This window comes from Choloepus didactylus, chromosome 10 (assembly GCF_015220235.1).
Source record: "Choloepus didactylus isolate mChoDid1 chromosome 10, mChoDid1.pri, whole genome shotgun sequence".
Taxonomy (NCBI): Eukaryota; Metazoa; Chordata; class Mammalia; order Pilosa; family Megalonychidae; genus Choloepus; species Choloepus didactylus.
This window is the reverse complement of record NC_051316.1, coordinates 85,749,210-85,768,390: the sequence shown is the minus strand read 5'-3', so window position 1 is coordinate 85,768,390 and position 19,181 is coordinate 85,749,210. Positions and strand designations below refer to the sequence as shown.

The window sequence follows — 19,181 nt, the reverse complement described above, 5'->3', positions numbered from 1 at the left end:
GAAGATGAAAACTGAGAAAAGGCTATTGTATTTAGCTATTGAGAATTCACCACTGTCTTTCAAGAACATAGTTTCAATAGAATGGTGGGAGGAGAAGGCAAACTGGAAGTGATGGGATAGTGATACAATGGCAGTTTAGTCTCCCTCCCCCCCCTACCTTTTTTTTTGTTTAACATTCACTGATAATCCTTGCCTGACTCAATTATTTCATTGGGGATTGCAAAATGGTGATTTTTTAATTCTGTCAATCCTTCTACATTTATTAGTTGATGTTCTTCTGTAAAGAATTTTCCTTCATTGATTGGTGATGAACCTAATTTCTTCCTAAAATGGCAGATGAAATGCTTCATTTTTTCTCTTTTATTACCAATTTCCTATTAAAGAGTTGGTGCAATAGTACTTCCAATGGTGGAAAATGAGTTTTTCCCTCCTTTCTCTCTCTTTTGCTCTCTTTTTAAGTATTATTATGGATTCATGTATCATATTCATTCAATATGTTACAATCAATTTCAGAATAAATTAGTCTTTAAAGAAGCAATAGAGAATAAGGTTTAAATGTGACCAGAAAATTCCTGGGAGAATACCGTGATTAAAAAAAATACAAACACACACAAACATATGTTTATCCTTATCAGTAATAAAAAATGAAAATAAAAACTATAAAACAAACAAACAAACAAAACCCTATAAAATATCAATTCTGCTACTGGATATAGAATCCAAAGAAATGTCATTCAGGTCTCTTAAGGGGGAGTGACAGTGGTATTTTTGGTTGTGGGGTGTTGGAGCCAATTTGTGTGTCCATACTGAAGTCCTTAGGTAAAATGTGGTGGATGCAGTACTAAGCAGCAGTTAGAACCACAGATCTTAAAAACATGTTACTGTAAGGAAAAAAAAAACAAAAAACTTACAATATTATTTATAGAAATAAAAATGACATGCATTTAAAACAATAATACACATTTAAAATGAACACCTACAAACAAAGGATACCCATTAAATGCACTGGAATGATTCCCTATGGTAGGAAAGGGGAATGAGAATGGAGAATGAGGATAAAAGAGAATAAATATGTAGATAAAACAAATGAGAGTGGTCCTTTAAATGAGGAATATGATTAATTCAATCCTCTACATTAAGGTAAAAATAAAGGATTAAATTAATAAATTGCAACAATCTTTCCGTAAAGTAAAAGCTTTAAAAATATTAACTTTGCAATTCTACTTTTAGGAATGTAGCCTGATGAAACAGTCAGAAACTTTTGTTTATTAGTGTTATAATAGTGAGAGAAGTCGTCAACATGTGCTTGTTGGCTCTTGCCCACACCCTGCAATATACATCCCCAGGTGTTTCAGGGAAACTGTAGAGGTGTCACTCAGGAGTTCACAGTATGTTAAATTGGTATTGGCAATTTAATTCATCCTCTCCTGCTTCAGCCCTTTCTACTTAGCATTACTATTTCCACTGTCTTTGCTGAGCTTAGTTGAGACTTCCATAGGGCTCTACCTCGTAGGACCGGCATTCTGGTCTCTCTCCACTGTGGAAGCACTGGAGTTCTCCAGTTGCTGAGGTTGCAGTACTTACGCTGTGACTTACTATGTGGTCACTTAGCTACAACCGTCTTGCTCCTCAACAGGTTTTGCAAACTACTGGAAGCCTATCACTCTCTTAGTTTTTCATGAGATAGCTCTTCCAGTAATTTCTTATAGTCTTTTGTTCAACTCCTCACCCCCAACCCCCAATCCCAAGGGAAGAAGAAAAGCCATTTGCAAGCCAAACTAGGAGACAAATACAAGTAACAGACTTGCAGGGCTTAAAACTGAAATGGGTAATTCTGCTATCTTGCCTCTCCTTTGCAAATTTATGGATCCAGATATCAGAAGGACATTAGCAATTGCATAGTAGAGAATCTAGTCCAACCCCCTCAGCCTTTCAGCATTTTGTGGAGTGAGAGCCAAAAAAGGAACTCATTTAACCAGAGTCATAGTTCTCCTTGTCCTGTATTCTTTATCTTCCTGAACGGCACCATCATCACCCAGCTGCCCAAGCCAAAAATCTTTGTCATCCTCTCTCTCACATCTTCCTCAACAGTTATGTACTATTGATTCTACCATCTTATTATCTCTCTATTTCTACCATTTCTATCTCAGTTCTGGTCATCCCTTTTTAAACAGTTTTTTAACCATTTTTCTTGCTTCTCTTCTTGTTCCCTTGCAATCCATTCTCCACATAGTAGCCAGTCTTTCAAAAAAATCCAGTGTGGTCATGTCATGCCATTCCTTAACTCAACCCTTCAATGGCTCCCTTTAGGACTTAGGTTAAGCTTAAATGTTTCAACATGGCATCCAAGGCTCTTCATGACCTGGTCTTGCCTTGCTTCTCTAGTCTGATCTCTTCTAACCACTCATCACCTAGACGGAACTCTAGCCCTATGGAACTTGTGGTTTCCTAAACACATCATGCTCATCTTTCTCCCTAATCACTGCTGGAGGATGAAAATCTTAAGAGAGATAAAGGTCACAACACACATGAAAATGGTCCCTTCTTTATCTTGTGCCCCTTAACGGGCAATGTGAGGTAGCCTACAGGCCCTCTTCCTTGTTTCTTCGTAGCCTGGAAAGCAGGCTGGGATGGGCTCCTTTGTTGTTGAACTGTTCACCTGCCTCTTTTCTTCTAGGTCTAGGGGACCAGGTATTTGATCAAACTGGAGTTGTAAGAGCTGAAATTGGGATTTGGGCTTTGGGGTACAAATAGACCAGGTTTTACTCAAGCTGCTGACGTTAAGTGGTAGAGTGGAATTTGAAATGTCTGTTGCCAAAGATTCATTCATGCATCTAATGGGGTGCAGCACTGTACCCTATCAACTTGTAGCCATATATATATTTCACATATATAATGTATGAAAGATCTATTCAGTCCCCAATTGATGGCTGTATGTAGTCAGCAGTTTAACTGCACCCTTATTCCACATGCTTGTCTTCAAGAACCATCTCTAGCACATGCCTGAGTTTATTTTGCTCCTCTTCAGTTTTGATAAGTCAGAGAAACATGAGATGGAAATGGATTCAAGGAGAGAGGGCAACCAAGGGGTCATGAATACAAATTTTTCCCTCATAGGAAAACTGCTGGCACAATTCAAAAGCCTAACCTCACAGCCTCTCCCTCTTTTGAAACGAGGCTCATTCGGGTTGGATGGCTTCCTGTAAGTCTTACAACAAGGGAATTTAAAGTAGGAAAGAGGAAGGGAAAGCCAGAGAAAGGTGTGAGGTCAGGGCTGAGCCACGGTGGCCCCCCTTCAGAATTCAAGATGTGTCTCCAGGAGTCAGGGGAAAGGGGAGCTCTTCTCAATTTCATTGGTTTGTGCCTCTCCTGTCCTCTTTCTCAGTCACCGCCGGGACTGATTTGTCACTGAAACATGGCCTAAGAAGGGACGGAGTTTTTTTCCTAAGTGGCTAAAAAGGAAAAACTTTGAAAAAACAGCCAAGAGGGGGAGAGGAGGAGACTGTGGTTCTAGTGTGGGGGAGAGAAGGAAGGAGGACTAGGCGGCACAACCGGTGGAAAGAGAAGGCACTCGGGAGACCCCAGTAAACTCGCTGGCGCAAACCCGGAGCCAGAGGCAGCCGCGCAGCAGCTGAGTACCAGTCGCGGCCTGGAATTGGGCTGCGCGGAGTGCTGGCCTCGGACACCCGCGGCCGCGCCCCAGGGACGGGCTGAGGGTGGAGCGGCCCCTGAGGCGAGGCTCCCCGTAGGCGTTCGGACCGCGGCCTCCTCCCCACAGCAAGAACCCGCAGCTGAAGCTGCCCCACGGCGCCGCTCCACAAGCCGGGAAGCCGCGGCAGAGGAGCCCGTCGCCCATTGGTGGCAGCAGCGTGGCGTCCCCGCCCTCTCCGCGTCCCCGCCCCCCACGTCCCCGCCCCCTCCGCCGCCACCGTCGCTTCCCGGCTCCGCCTCCTCCCCCACCGGGAGCCGCCTCCGTTGCCGCCGCCGCCGCTGTGGGCCCGGGCCCAGTCAGTGCCTGTCGCGCCGGAGTCGAGTCGCAGCCGGAGCCGCTGCCCGCGGCCCCGCCATGAGCGGAAGCGCCGCCGCCGCGGTCACCGCCGCCGCCTCAGCAGCCGCCGCGCACTTCCAGCCTCAGTCGTCGTCTCCCAGGCCGGGCCCCGTCGAGCTCGGGCCCCCGCGCCGCCCGCGTCCCCCACCGCCGCCGCCCCGGCCCGAGCCCGCCGCCACCGACCGCCTCAGCCCTCCGGACCACGGGCCTCTTCGGACGGGCGCCCAAGGTGGCGGCGCCTGCGGCCGAGCTCCAGGAACAGGTACGGGGTTCAGGAGCGGGCCAGGCGGGGAGGGGTTTGGGTTGGTCCGAGGGTTGGGGGGCCTGAAGGCATGGGGTCCAGCCGCCCAGTCCCTCGGAGGGGGTGGAGCGTTGTCCAGGTCAGCTTTGTCCCGCCCCGGAGCCCCTGTGAGCCCTGCGTCTCTGTCGCTCCGAGTGGCTCACAAAGCGCTTTCCCACCCGTTGGGTAGCCCCCTCCCCCAGGGTGGGCAGGGGAGGACTTCTCTAGGTCTCCGCTTGGCGGAGGAGGAAACTGAGGCTTAGAGGGGAAGTGACTCGCCCAAGGTCACATAGTCGGTGAGAGACGGATCCTGGCTGGGATTCAGGGCCACCCTGGGCCGGCTCCTGCCCGGGAGCACAGAGGCAGGGAGGATACGGAGTCCTCAGTCGGCGAGAACCGAGAGAGATTGATCCAGGAGAAGAGGGCGCTAGGCCCTGGTCCCAGGCACACCCACCCAAGCCATTTTGGGCTGGGTTAGGAGAAATGATCTCTTGCGGATTGGGAGGGAGGAGCCAGGGCCCTTTTTGGGACCTTGGTGATACCCTCGGGAGCCAAGCTGGGGAGCCCCGTGAGGAGTGTGCTCTCTGAGAGAGGGCGATCTTAAATGAGTGGGTCAGAGCTTCGGAAACTTATTATGATGGGAACCGTTTGGTCACTGCCAAGCCACCTTCCCCACCACTGCAGACTAAACCAATGCAGCTGGAATTAATGGGAAGGAGGCCTGCCTGCTTTTGTGGAGATGCCAGAAAGGTGTCTTGATCACTAAATACCCGAATTCGTTCATGCCAAAAACAGAAATGCCTACATGGCCTTGGTGAAGGCATTTATGCCACAAAAGACCAAATGAGATTTTTCTAGGTGGTCTGGACCTACCACGTTTTGGAGAATTCCCAGAGAAGGAACAGCTATTCCAGGCATGAAGGGGGAAGGAAGCCTGGAGGATTGGGGCAAGTCACCCCTCTGGCATGTAATGCATGAGATTTCCGCTTTTATTTGGGATGGGTGCTTAGGTGGATTGTTTTTACTGTGGATGCATTTTAGAAGGGGAAGGAAAAGAGGACTTAATAGTTATAGAGGAGAGAACAATGTGTAACAAACAACGAAGAGGATTGTGTGGAGCTGGGAAATGCAGGCTGTAGAATGGGTATTCAGTCATTGGGGGATAACGGAGATTGAGAGTTGCTGAAGGGAAGGGTACAGTGTCCAGTCCAGAGAAAAAAGATGGGATTGTTTCAAAGAGAGAGGCAAATGTGTCACGTTTGAAGGGAGTCCATTAAAGGTAGATCTGTCTCTTACAAGGTTGGGTAATATGTGCTGATCTGAAGTCACTTCATTTTCTTTGAGTAAGTACAGTTGTAATACTTTTATAGACATGTTCTTGCATTAACTTTTGTCCCCTGCATCCCCTCTTCTGTTCTGAGGCTGCAGGCCTGAAGTGCCCGTAGTATTGTTTTGGAAGTAAGGCTTGACAAAAGAGGGACGGGATAGACTAGCAAATGCATTAATTAGGGCCCTTTGTCCAACATGATTCCTTGTTTAAGTCAGCTGTTTTCTTGCTGCTTTCCTAGCCACTTCCAGCTGCAGTGGCTGTTAGCAGGGTGCTTTGGGAAGAACTGCCCTGATTCAGACAAGATGGGTTGGATTTTGGAAGCATGGAAATTTACTTGTCAAAGACCTACAATCAGGGAAATGCAAATAGGAAACACCAGTGAGATACCATTTCACACCCCTCAGATTGGTAAAAATTAAATGTGATAACCAAGTGTTAGTAAGATTGTGGGGAAATAAATTTTAGATACTGTTGATGGGAATGTAAATGGATATAACCACTTTGGAGAGCAGTATGGTGATGTCTAGATGAAGGTGGGCAAACATACCCATTTACCCCAAACTTCCATTTCTGGGTTTATGCCCCAAAAAATCCTTGCATACTTGTCCAAGAAAATAAATATAGGAATGCCCATTGTAGTCTAAATGTTCACCAACAGGGGAATGGATACATAAATTGTAAAATAGTCATATAGTTGACTATTACAGCATTATGGAAAATGAACAGACTGGTCATGCATCAAAATGAATGAATCTCACAAACATAGTATGGGGGAAGGGGAAGAAGTCACAAAAGAATTACAGAATGTTGTATAGTTTGAAAACATGCAAAATAATATTGTTTGGGGTATGCACATATGTAGTACCAGCTACAAAAACATGCATGGGAGCCATTAACACCCAATTCACGGTTATGATTATCTCTGGGAAGAGAAGGTGTGGCATTGGGCAGGCATACACAGAGAGCTTCGGTTCTATCTATAATCTGTTACTTAAAATCTGAATCAGATAATTACAAATTAAGATTTGCTAATGTTGGATGTTGGGTATACAGATATTCATTATATTATTCTAATTTTTTTTTTTTTGTATATTTGAAATATTTCTCACATGCAAAAAACCACAGGGTTTTTTTTTTTTTTTTTTTTTTTTTTTTTCTTTAAAAAAATTTTTATTCTAGTACCACCACAGGGTTTTTATCCCATAATAATGAACTCTAGCGATAGGCTCTAGCCCAGCACACCCTGTTGGGCTTGTAGGCTGGTGATCCTTTCTCACCCCTTTCTGACCTGCTAAGCCAAATTTTGCGATGGATGGCTTTTATTTTGAAACCACTGACAGGTGTGGGATATTTCTCAGCCTTTCTGAACATTCTAGTGAACCCAGGTCAGCAGTTTGAGCTTTGTCAAAATATAGATGTTTCAGGACATTCTGACTTATCAGGATGGAGAGACCCAGTCATTTGATTCTGAAAGGCTTCCCAGTTGATTCTGATAACCACTAAAGTTCAAGAACCACACTATTTTAGGCCCTTTCTGATATGGGGCTCTACTGCAGCTTCACACCAGCTTAGCCCCAGTTTAGCCCCCAGGCTCTACGGCCCTCTGTTGCCCCTCCTGGATGACTATGACTGATTTGGACCCATGTGATATTTGGCTCTTTTGTGGAGCATTAAAGAATGATAGGGTTAGACCCAGTTGAATGTTAATCTAATCCCTGCCTAATCCCCACTGTCAATTCCTCTTATTTTCATGTGGGTAATTTAAGGGCCCCACTGCTCACCAGGAGTATTTATCTGGTTTTACAGATTTTGACCACATATGTCACTATATGTGGTTTTGTAGTTAGGACTAGAGCAAAAGGAGACTAGCAGAGAAGGAAAGCTAGCAAATTTAGAGAAAGTAAAGCCCCAGAAGTAAACTAATGTGGTCATGCATTCCTTAGGAGAAAGGTGGTTCTTTCCTCTGCAGATGATACTGATTCTGTTTACGTGTTTTAGCTTATGATGTGCATGTGAATTTCAGCTGTTTGAATCTGTGATCAGAGGTTAGTGTTTTTAGGAAACAACTGATCATTCCTCAAGATGGAGTTTACTTTCTCCTAAATTTGCTAATTTCCTTTCTGTTCTAGACACTTTTTGTTCTTGTCTTAATGTATTTAGGAATGAATTTACATGAACAAATGTGAAGTTTTCTGGTAATGAAATACGTGAAATGCCTGTTGGTGTTTGGTAAGATTCTTTCTGGAAATCCACTTAGGAGATGCATTATTCCTCCAGATACATTTTTGCAGACTGCTGTGGAAGGTTGTAGAGATTGTGCCCAGCATGTGGGCACCTGTTTCAGGAGGCAAGTGGGGACAGAAATCCATTCTGTTATCTACTCGCCAAGATGAGTACTTGGTGTGCAACTATGTTCCCTCAGAGAGGGGGCACTTTTTTCTAATTCTCATAAAGGTGCAGAATTGAACTAGCTTAGTTCCTGCAGCTTTGGAACTGTTGGTCCATGTAACTGTGCTGTCTATACTCATTGTGGGCCCTGCCATAAGATTCCTAAGAGGAGTCTGGGGCTCCAAAAGAGTTTGCTCCATGTGACTTTTCATGGGATGGGACTCACCCCTGGCTTCCATCATCATGCTGAGCTTAAAACTGCAAAATCTTTATGACTCGGGGAAACATATACAGAATAAACTATTTAGAGAACACTATTTTATTTATGGGAAGGCAGAATGAGAGAGAAGTCAAAAGACAAAAGCATTTGGTAACTGAAGGAGAGAAAGTAGCTATGTGCCTTATGCTCTTGTTTTCTTACTGCACTCCCTTTGAATGGGATATGCAATGTTATTTTTCTCTTCCTATTTCCCCTACAAGAGCATTTCTTAAGACCTGAGGCTTTTTAGCCAATTTTGAAAATATTTACCCATTTGTATTTTCCATTAAGTGGTTGTTTACGTTTCCTACTGTTTCATTTTTTTCTTGGAGAGAGAATGGTGGGAGTGTGGAACCAAAAGCAAGACTGGACTTCCTATTGCTTTTCCAAATAATGGCAGTGTGTTCTTCAGAACAGTTGTCGTGGAAGAGTGCTGTTCTGTGCACTCAGAGAGAAGTAGTTTCTGCTGTCTTTATTATTATTTTTAAACATGATTGAGGATGATAGATTCTATTGTATGGCTTTTGCTGCTGTCTTGAAGGAATTTTTTTTTTTTTACATATTCTTCCTATTTACATCTGCTCCAGGAATTTTTTTACATATTATTCCTATTTCTGTCTGCTCCAGGACTATCTTCATGTAGCCACCCAGGAAAGCCAGGACCCCTCACTAATTACCCCAGAATTTAATTTTACCACTGGCCATCCTGTAATTTGCTTTAGAAAATTATTGGGGGTTTACTTCTTGCTTATCTTCACTTGAAACCTGTTTTAACAATCTTGGGAGGCAGGAAACCTGAGTTCTAATCCCATCTCTGCTACTTAATTAGCTCTGTGACTTCTCTCACTTCACCTCTCATGGCCCCACCCACTCTAGGTGCTGCACAAGCCCAGCTTCCACTGCTGTTTGCAGATGGATAGCAATGTTATTCATAGGGCTGCTTAGAACAGTTCACTGAGGTGATACTGGGCAGGTGGAGGAGGAGAATGATGAGATTATACTAGGGTTTACCAGTAGTTCCCTCAATTCATGATAGGGAAAACCCTCAGTGCATTTCCTGTTTCAGTGATAAAATGTATAGATATTAGGGAGTGAGAAACTGAATTTTGATGTATATGATCATTTGACTTTGTTGAAAGAAAAACAGGGAAGAAGTGGTAAGGGGAAGAAATATATACATGAAGAGAGAAGAGGAGAGTAGGAAATTTTGTAGTGCTTTTCGTATGTTCTTGAGTCAAAGAGAAGTTACCTGTCTGTATTTCTTCAACTTCAGCACCTTTGATTTCAGTGTGTGCAGATGATACTTGCTTATCTTCACTTGAAACCTGTTTTATTTCGTAAAGAGTGAACGGTTTTGAAGACTAGAGGAGGCTGAAAGTAAAATAAGTATTCATGTCATAATGACTTTTGTAAATAGATTAAATTGGGACTCATAATTAACAAAGTATTTTTTGTTTGACTTTGGCTATCTTGTTTTTTAATTTTTTTAATGGATTTGTCTTCCTGTGTAGATTTTGTTCCCTCTCCAATATATATTGGGCATCTATGGGGTGCCAGTAATACCAATACTAACCATTGATTTCCTGAGGCTATACCCTCCATTGTTAGAAACTTTATAACCTGAGAACAGCACAGAGGAGTGTGTTCCAGGACAGCTAATGCTTTCTTTTCACCTTGTTTTTTCCTTGCTTCTTCCTGTTCTCTGGCCTTCTGGGCTTGATGATGATTGTGCCCATCTGCCAGGACAGACACTGCCTCTTCCCTCTCCCTCTATCCCCAATGGGAGGGGGTGCAGAGGCCGCGCAGAACCCTGGCTGGGCAAGTGAAACCCCACGGAACAATGTTGAACCACAACTGAGGGCCACCATAGCAGCTCCTCTGCCTCTGTTGCTGCTGTTGCCACCCCACTCCCCCACCCTTTGCTGTGGAGCCTGGAAGGCGCCCCCCACCCCCACCCCAATCATACAAAGAGGCTTTGTGTTCTGAGGATGTTCTAAAGGCGGGATCACTGTAATTGTAATTCCCTGAGCACAACCAAGTAATGGGGGAAGGCAGGGGAAAGATGGTATCCAAGTACTTGCTGGTAGGGATAAGTCAGGCAGAGATTAAAAATCATCTGGATGCAGTACCAAAAGTGGATAATGGAGTGTTGGATGCGGTACCAAAAGTGGATAATGGAGTGTTGTTGGTAATGCTGACAGGAACGTGTTTAAGTGAATATGTTTCAGAGTTTTAAATTCTAATACTTGCTCAAGCTTTAAAAAGCACAAGACTGAGTCCAAAACACTTTCTTTCTTTAAAAAAAAAAGAACTGTAATTTCAGCTGAAAAGTACTTTAGAAGGTATGTAGAAATCTGGGTCTGCTTTGCTTTATGTTTGTGTTGCCAGAATGATTGATTGCCCAAGAAAGCCAAATAACCTGCTTACCATGGGGGAGGAGCACAGAGAGATGCTTCTGCTTATTTTCTTTTTTTAAATGCTAAGCCCAGAAATTTTCATTGTACTTTCTATAAATGAAAATGCAATAGAAAGTGTTATTTAATTTTTTTCATCATTTTTTATTCCTTGCATGGAAATGTTTCCTGTTATTATTTTTTTATTAGAGAAGTTGTGGGTTGTGGTGGTTTGGAGCTGTATGTACCCCAGAGAAACATGTTCTTAAACTTAATCCACTCCTATGTATGTGGACCATTGTAAGAAGGATCTTTTGATGAGTTTACTTCAGTTACGGTATGGCACACCTCAGTCAGGATGGGACCTAATCTTATTACTGGAGTAATTTATAAGAAGAGTGAAACTCAGACAGATAGTGAAAGCCACAGGAAGTAAGAAGCTGAAATTCATCAGAACCCATAGAGAACGGAGAGGCCGGGAGAGGGTACCATGTGCATTGCCATGTGACAGAGGAGCCCAGGACAAAGGATCGCTGGCAGACAGCCCCAGAACTTCAGTTTTGGGGAGAAAAAACTTGCCTTGATGATGTCTTGATGATGCCTTGATTTGGAATTTTTCTTAGCTTCAAAATTGTGAGCTAATAAATACCCATTGTTTAAGCTGACCCATTGCATGGTATTTGCTTGAGCAGCCTAGGAAACTAAATCATGGGTTTACAGAAAAATCATGCATAAAATACAGCATTCCTGTTTTCACTAATCTGTTCTTAAAAAAGAAGTCCTAGTAATTTTTGGAAAATGATTTCCCCCTACCACTACCAGAAAAAATTCAGTTCAGTTGGGGATATGTGCTTAATAAACTCTCTTATCAACCATTTTATATCATGACATGCTTCCAAGCTCTGTTGGTAATCTTTTAGTGACAATTTTTTTTCCTTAATTTGTTAACTATTACTATATTATCCTTACTAGTATCCCACATGAACTGCTTTTTGTTTATTTTTTAAGGAATGCACCAAATAATCGATTGCAAAGGTGATCTTTAGACTTTAAGATAGTGAACTCCAGTACTTAGGGTGAGGGGAAAGGGCCCTTTTCTTGCTTTAATTAGCACTGACAACTATGGTGACTAAAGCAGCCAGGTAGTGTGTATGCCATGGAAACGTATCTGCTTCTGTATCCTGGCCCTTCCTCTGATTATTTGTTGGGAGTAAGTCAGAAGTTGGATCTTTACTCTTACTGCCTATTATAATTTTTGTTCTACCTTAAATCTGTTGTCACAGAAGGCTGCTGGGTAGTCTATTAAAAGATATGGCCCAAATAATACTTTGAAAAGGCTGTACCAATTTGACAGTTAAATTTTATAAGATTTAAAAATACACAAGGGTCTGTTTTATCTGCTTTTAATGAAAAATAAGGTTGAGTTTTTCCCCTGTTTTAGTCAGTATGTTAATCAGCAGTGACTTGTATTTGAGTTTAATTGAAAATTATTATTTGGGCTACTTCATTTGCTTCATTTATGATATGTATTTTCTTCCCTGACTTTATTTCACTGCTCTCTGATGGCCACCCAGTGTCTAAAGTAACAAGATGGTAAAACTCTATTGAATGCCTACTACATATCAGCAACAGTGAGAATTTCAGAGATGATTCAGATACGCAACCATTCCGTGATGTATTTCTGAGTGTAGTAACAGAACAAATACATTTTTCTCATTATTAGCCCTTAATAAGAGGGCTGAGAATGGCAAAACTGCTTTAGAAATAGTAATATATTGCCTTGATAATTAGCCTTGCTAAAGTATAGATCTAATCAGATAAAAAATTTAAGCAGCTTCTTTCTAAGACTGTATTTTTATTTGGGTCTTCATTATTCCAATCTCTATTCTTCTTCCTCATGAATATTATTCTCCATGGTAATAGAACCTCCTGCCTTATGTGTGTCATTTTTCCACCTCTGTTCCTTTGCTTGGAATGCCTGTCCTTCTTCAGTTGCTTTTTCAAATCCTACTTATTCTTGAAGGCCGAGATAATAGTAGTCACTTATGTGTTTATTATATGCCAGTCTCTGTTCTAAGTGTTATACATGGATTAATTCATTTAGTCCTCACTATAATCCTTTAAGGTAGGTATTATTATCCTTATTGTACAGATGAAGAAGCCTGAGCACAGAGAGGTTGCTAGAGTTCACATAGCTGTTGAGAGTGCTAGCTGGGATATGAATCCACCCAGTCCAGTTCTGGAGTCTGTATTTTTAAACATCATGCTATGCTGCATCTCATTTTATAGATAGCCTCAACAACCTCAGCAGTTGGTTTTGGTAACAAAAGACTATAAGCAAAGTTGACCAGTGTTTTAGCCACTTAATAGAATTTGTATTCTTTAATTTTACCTTTGCTTCCCTGAGAAATACAGTTTTTTTAAAGTTTCTGAATTATTGTGTTAAGATTTTGTAGATTTTTTTTTTTTTAGTCATTCATTACTGTTTCATATCAGGAATTAGGAGTATAGTCATACCTTGGTACTTGACTGCTTTGAAAGGTTCTCAGTGCATTCTGACATGGAAATCTTGTCCTGGTACTCATCGTTTGTTTGGTACTCGATGCACAAGCTGGAACTTGCTGGTGTTGGTTGCCCTGTGACTCGCTACCATCTCCAGCCGAAACAAAGGGTCACGGGTTAGTCATGCTAACAGAGCTCTTGCTCTGTTCACATTCCCTTGTGGTTTTATATTAGCTTCTTTGGTCATTTTGTGTATTTTTGCACTTTTTCCCTCATCATGGGTCCTAAGAAAATGAGCAGTGATAGCGCTGAGCAGAAAAGAAAATTATTTGCACCACCATTGAGCAAAAAAAAAAGTAGTAGGCAACTATGAGAACGGTATTTGCATTACTGATCTTCCTAGTGACTATGGTATGCCTAGTAACAATGGTCTCCACCATCAGTAAGGATAAAAAAGCTGTAAAAAAAGAAGGCTGATGTTGCAAAAGGAGTTAAAGCAGTAGCAAACTGTTTCCAAACAAAAAAAAGTTGAGAAGCTGCTATTAATTTGGATATATGAGAAGCAGTTAGCCAGTGACAGTATATGGGAAGCCATGATACGTGAAAAAGTGAAAATGTTGCATGCCAATCTTTTGAAAAACAAACGTGGACCGAGTGATGAGAGTGTTGAAGTTTTTAAGGCCAGCCACAGCTGGTTTGATAATTTTAAATAGAGGACCAGTATCCATAGTGTTGTGAGGCATGGCGAGGCAACGAGTGCTAATAAAAAGGCTACCGATGAATTCGTCAGTGAAATTTTAAGACTACATAGAGACTGAGGGTTTTATTCCCCACCAAGTTTTTAACTGTGATGAGACTTTTTTGTAAGACTTCTTGGGAAAAAAATGCTGAGTCGACCTATGTCAAAAAAGAGGAGAAGGCATTACCAGGCCACAAACCAGTGAAGGACAGGCTCACTCTATTGTTGTGTGTGAATGCTAGTGAAGACTTAAAACTCAAGCCTCTACTAGTCTATCATGGTGAAAATCTGTGAATTTTCAAGAAGCATAATGTCATAAGAAGCAAACTCCATGTGATGTGGAGGGCAAACAGCAAAGCTTGGATCACGAGGCAATTTTTCACTGAGTAGATAAATGAAGTATTTAGTCCCTCAGTGAAAAAATATTTGCTGGAGGAAGATTTGTCAGCTCTCTTACTTTTGGACAATGTACCTGCCCACCCTCTAGGCTTGGAGGATGACTTACTGGCGGAGTAACAGTTCATCACTGTATGGTTCCTGCTCCCCAACACTGCTACTTTCATCCAGCCCATGGACCAGCAGGTCATTTCAAACTTCAAAAAGTTGTACACCAAGGCTCTTTTCCAGAGGTGCTTTGTGATCACCTTTGACACCCAATTGACCCTCACAGAATTCTGGAAGGAGCATTTCAATATTCTGTAATGCCTTAACCTTCTTGATAAGGCCTGGAATGAAGTCTCTTATAGGACAATGAATTCGACATAGAAGAATTTGTGGCCAGAAGCTGTGACTCAGAGAGACTTTGAAGGGTTTGAGGCTGACTAAGCCTGCAGGTACAGAGGGTACAGTTGTGCAGGGTATTGTATCTTTGGGCCAACCCATGGGTCTGGAGGTTGATGCTGCTGATGTTGAGGGGTTACTGGAGGAACACTGTGAAGAGCTCAGCATTGAGGAGTTGCAGGAACTACAGAAGGAGCAGCAACAAGAGGTGGCTGAAGAAATTTCTTCAGGTGAGGAGGAGATAAGGGAGGATGTCCCCAGTTCCTTGATAAAAGAAATGTGTGCAAAATGGGCAGAAGTTCAAAACTTTGTGAAGAAGTACCATCCGGACAAAGCTCTGACAAGCAGAAATGTGAATTTATTGAGTGACCAGTTTCACATTTTTGAAGAATTCTGAAAAGCAGACAGAAGCAGTCCTCATTGGGTAAGTTTTTAGTGAAGGTGACAAAAAGTGTGTTAGAGCCTGTGGTACAAGTTGAAAAAAGGCAGAAAAGAGAAAGAACACCTGAAGTGCAAGAGCCTGATATTCTGTTGGAGGGGGACTCTCCTTCCAAGCAACACTCCATGTAATCTCTCCTGACCACCACTCTCCTCCCACCATCCCATTAGTCCATGGACTCTTTTCAATACAAGTAAAGTGAAGTTTTTATTTTATTTAACTTTAGGATTTATTAATTTTTAGGTTTATTTTCCATGTAAATAATACACAACCATATCTTTTTACATATTGCTTTAAAAATGTGCATTGTCCTTGGTTTGGGAATGCATTAAATTTATTTACATTATTCCCTATGGGAAAAATTTGTTTGGTACTCTTTGTTTTTGGTACTTGTCGTGCCTCCCAGAACCAATTAGCAATGAGTACCGAGGTATCACTGAACCTGCATTAGGAGTGGGTTCACTTTAAATCAAATGTATTTATAAACTGCTTCTTGGAAAATCTCCTATGTTCTGTGACCCAAACGTTAGAATCTTAACTGATTTCTTGTTTGGGCACTTAAGTAGATACAGATTTCTCAAGGGAAAATTTGGCCGTACTTGGAGGAACTTATGAATCCCACCTTGTTGTGGATGTGAGTACTCCATCAACATTCCATCCCCTACCCCCTGTATCAGTGCAAGAATATATGTTAGGTTTTTTGCTTTTTAGGCTTCTTCCATAATAAACTATCAGATTTGTCACAAGCTAAAGCATAAACATAATCCCTTTATTCATTAGCATAGAATACGAACATTTCAAACATTCACTGGAGAGCTTGGTCTTGTGTTGATGCTGTTTGAAAGAGTAGATTATTTGAGGAAGATAATCTAGCAGAGTGGTGGTTCTCAAATGAACTGCTCCAGAATCGGTTGTAATGCTCATTAAGATTTTTCTGCCATTCAGGAGGTCATGGGTGGCCTAAAGTTGGAACCTGAGATTAAGTAAATTTTCTCATAAGCAGTTGTAGATGGTATTTCATTATATTGTGGGCTTAATAGACATTTTGGGCCATTTTGGGAACCTGCCAGTTTGAAAATGTTCTATGGGAAAATGGAATTCTAAGGTCAAAAGCAGGTCCTATAGCCTGTAACCTATAACATCCTTTGAAATTTGCTCTATAGCTACTCGCTGAATTGTGCTTTGAAAGTCTTCACCTTTCTATATATACCCTATTTTGCATAATAAGGAAAGAACTGAAACTGTGGAACTGTAACCCGTAACAGTTTTTGAAATTACCCATATAACTGCTTGTTAAGCTGTACATCAAAAGTTAACATCTTTCTGTATGTATGTTATATTTTACAACAATGGAAATAGCTTAAGTTTTAGAACTGTGACCCATGACATTCTTCGAAATTCACTAACTACTTGTTAAATCGTATTTTGAAAGTTATCACTGTTATGTATATATGTTAAAGTTCACAATAAAAAAATGCATTAAAAAAAGAAACAGGCCTAGTACTTACAGAGTTTTGGAAAATAATGTGTTTTTGAGTTGAGCATTACCAACTAAAACTTTTTCTCCTCCTTTGCTTATGGATACCTAGAAAGGAAATATGAATTCTCTGCCTTTCAGAATTATTAAACAGTATGGAATTAATTCATAGAAGGAAAACCTATTCTTTTTGTACAGACAAGATAAAAAACTTAGATTAACATAGATAGTTGAGGAATTTCTACCCATTTACTGGTTTGAGTTTCTTAAAAACCATAGCCTCAGAATATATCTAGAATTGCAATATATTTGGGGGCTCTTATGGGAGATGTTATTGCTGGCTATCTTTGCTATGTAACAGAAATATGAGTTGTGATCTAATTATCCAACATTTTTATTAAAACTATGTGCACTGGAAAAACTGATCCTCTAATTCATATGGAACTGCAAGTGGACCTGTATAGCTAAAACAATTTTGGAAAAGAAGAACAAAGTTGGAGGACTCAGCGTTCCTGATTTCAAATTGTACTAAAAAGCTATGGTAATCAAAACGTTATGGTACTGGCATAAAATTGTCAACTAGACTAATGGAAAAGAATTGAAAATCCAGAAAGAGACCCACACATCTTTGGCCAATTAATTTTTGACAGGGGTGCAATGGGGAAAGAATAGTCTCTTCAACAAATGGTGCTGGGAAAACTGGTTTCCACATGCAAAGGTAGACCCCTACCACATACTGTATATGAAAATCAACTCAAAACGGATCAAGGACCTAAATATAAGTGCTAAAAGTATGAAACTCTTAGAAGATAACAGGGGCAAATCTTCATGGCCTGAGATTTGGTGCAATGGATTCTTAGAGATGATACTAGAAGCATGAGCAATCAAAGAAACAATAGATAAATTGAACCTCATCAAAATTAAAAACTTGTGTTCATAAAAGGGAATTATCAAGAAGGTGCAAAGACAGCCTACAAAATGGGAGAAAATAGTTGTAAAGCATATATTGGATAAGGGCTTAATATCCAGAATATATAAAGAACTTTTACAATGCAACAGGAACACAACCCAATTAAAAAATAAACAAAGAACATGAATAGACATTTTACCAAAAGAAGTTATACAATGATCAATAAGCACAAGAAAAGATGCTCAAAATTATTAGTTATTAGGAAAATGCAAATCAAAACCAAAATGAGATAACCACTTCACATCTACTAGGATGGCTATTATTTTAAAAATGGAAAATAGCAATTGTTGGAGAGGGTGCAGAAAAATTGGAACTCGAGTGCATGGCTGGTGGGAGTATAAAGTGATGCAGCCACTGTGAAAGCAGTATGGCAGTTCCGAACTCAAAAAGTTAAATATGGAATTACCGTATGTGCTGGTTTGGATGTATTGTGTCCCCCAAAATGCCATGTTCTTTAATGAAATCTTGTGGGAGCAGACGTATTAGTGTTGATTAGTTGGAATCTTTTGATTAGGTTGTTTCCATGGAGATGCGACCCACCCAACTGTGGGTAATACCTTTGATTAGATTATTTCCATGAAGGTGTGGCCCCACCCATTCAGTGTCAGTCTTGACTTAAACACTGGAGTCCTATAAAAGCTCACAAACAGAAGGACCTCAGAGTGGCTGCAGCCAAGAGAGACACTTTGAAGAATGCACAGGAGCTGAGAGGGGGGCTGGAACACAACCTGGGATCAGCAGATGCCAGCCATGTACCTTCCCAACTAAGTTTTCCAGATGCCATTGGCCTTCCTTTGGTGAAGGTATACTTGTGTTGATGGCTTCATTTGGACATTTTCATGGCCTTCAGACTATAACTTTGTAACCAGATAAACCCCCTTTATAGAAGCCAATCCGTTTCTGGTATTTTGCATAACAGCAGCATTAGCAAACCGGAAGACCATATTGTCTGGCAATTCCACTTCTAGGTGTACACCTGAAGTGAATGAAAACAGAGTTGCAAACAGATATTTGTATACCAATGTTTATAGCAGCATTATTTACAATAGCCAAAGGTGGAATCAGCCCAAGTGTCCATCAACAAATGAATGGATAAACAAAATATGGTATATACATACAATGGAATATTGTTCAGCCATAAGAAAAAATGAAGCTGTGACACATGCTGCAACATGAAAGAACCTTGAAATAGCAAATTCACAGAAATAGAAAGTAGATTAGAGTTTACCAGGAGATGGGGGATGGGAGGAATGTTTAGGAAAAAATAAAGCTAGGAGGAACATGTTTAAAAAAATGCATATATTGTTGAAAACACTTAGGAATTGTTACTATTCCATGATATTTTTGAGCCTTAACTTTAAATGAAAGCTGCCCATTATGTGCTGAAAGAAACCTAAGCCAGCAAAGGCAGTCAAAGATTTGTCTTCTTTAAATGGATTTATTTTCAACTCATGAAGTTATTAATTTCTGTATTGGGATCAAAACTAAAGTCAGAATTTGACTCTATGATGCTTAGATAGTATTTTGAGTTTATCTTTGGTAGAACAAAGAACTCTCAATTGATAGAAGTAGTGAT

General features: G+C 41.1%; 1 protein-coding gene across 4 annotated transcripts in view; it reads left to right on the top strand.

Annotated features, from left to right (window-relative positions):
* Positions 1-3,959: 3,959 nt before the first annotated feature.
* The window catches only part of RNF38 (ring finger protein 38), a 175,869-nt gene continuing 160,647 nt past the window's right edge, over positions 3,960-19,181 (top strand). For 3 of the 4 annotated variants that reach the window (XM_037851066.1, XM_037851064.1, XM_037851063.1), the window contains exon 1: positions 3,961-4,310. In XM_037851066.1, the coding sequence (XP_037706994.1) occupies positions 4,067-4,310 (244 nt within the window). In that variant the 5' untranslated portion in view covers positions 3,961-4,066. Of the gene's footprint in view, positions 4,311-19,181 lie in introns of all 4 variants that reach the window. The other variant, XM_037851067.1, reaches the window with a different exon arrangement.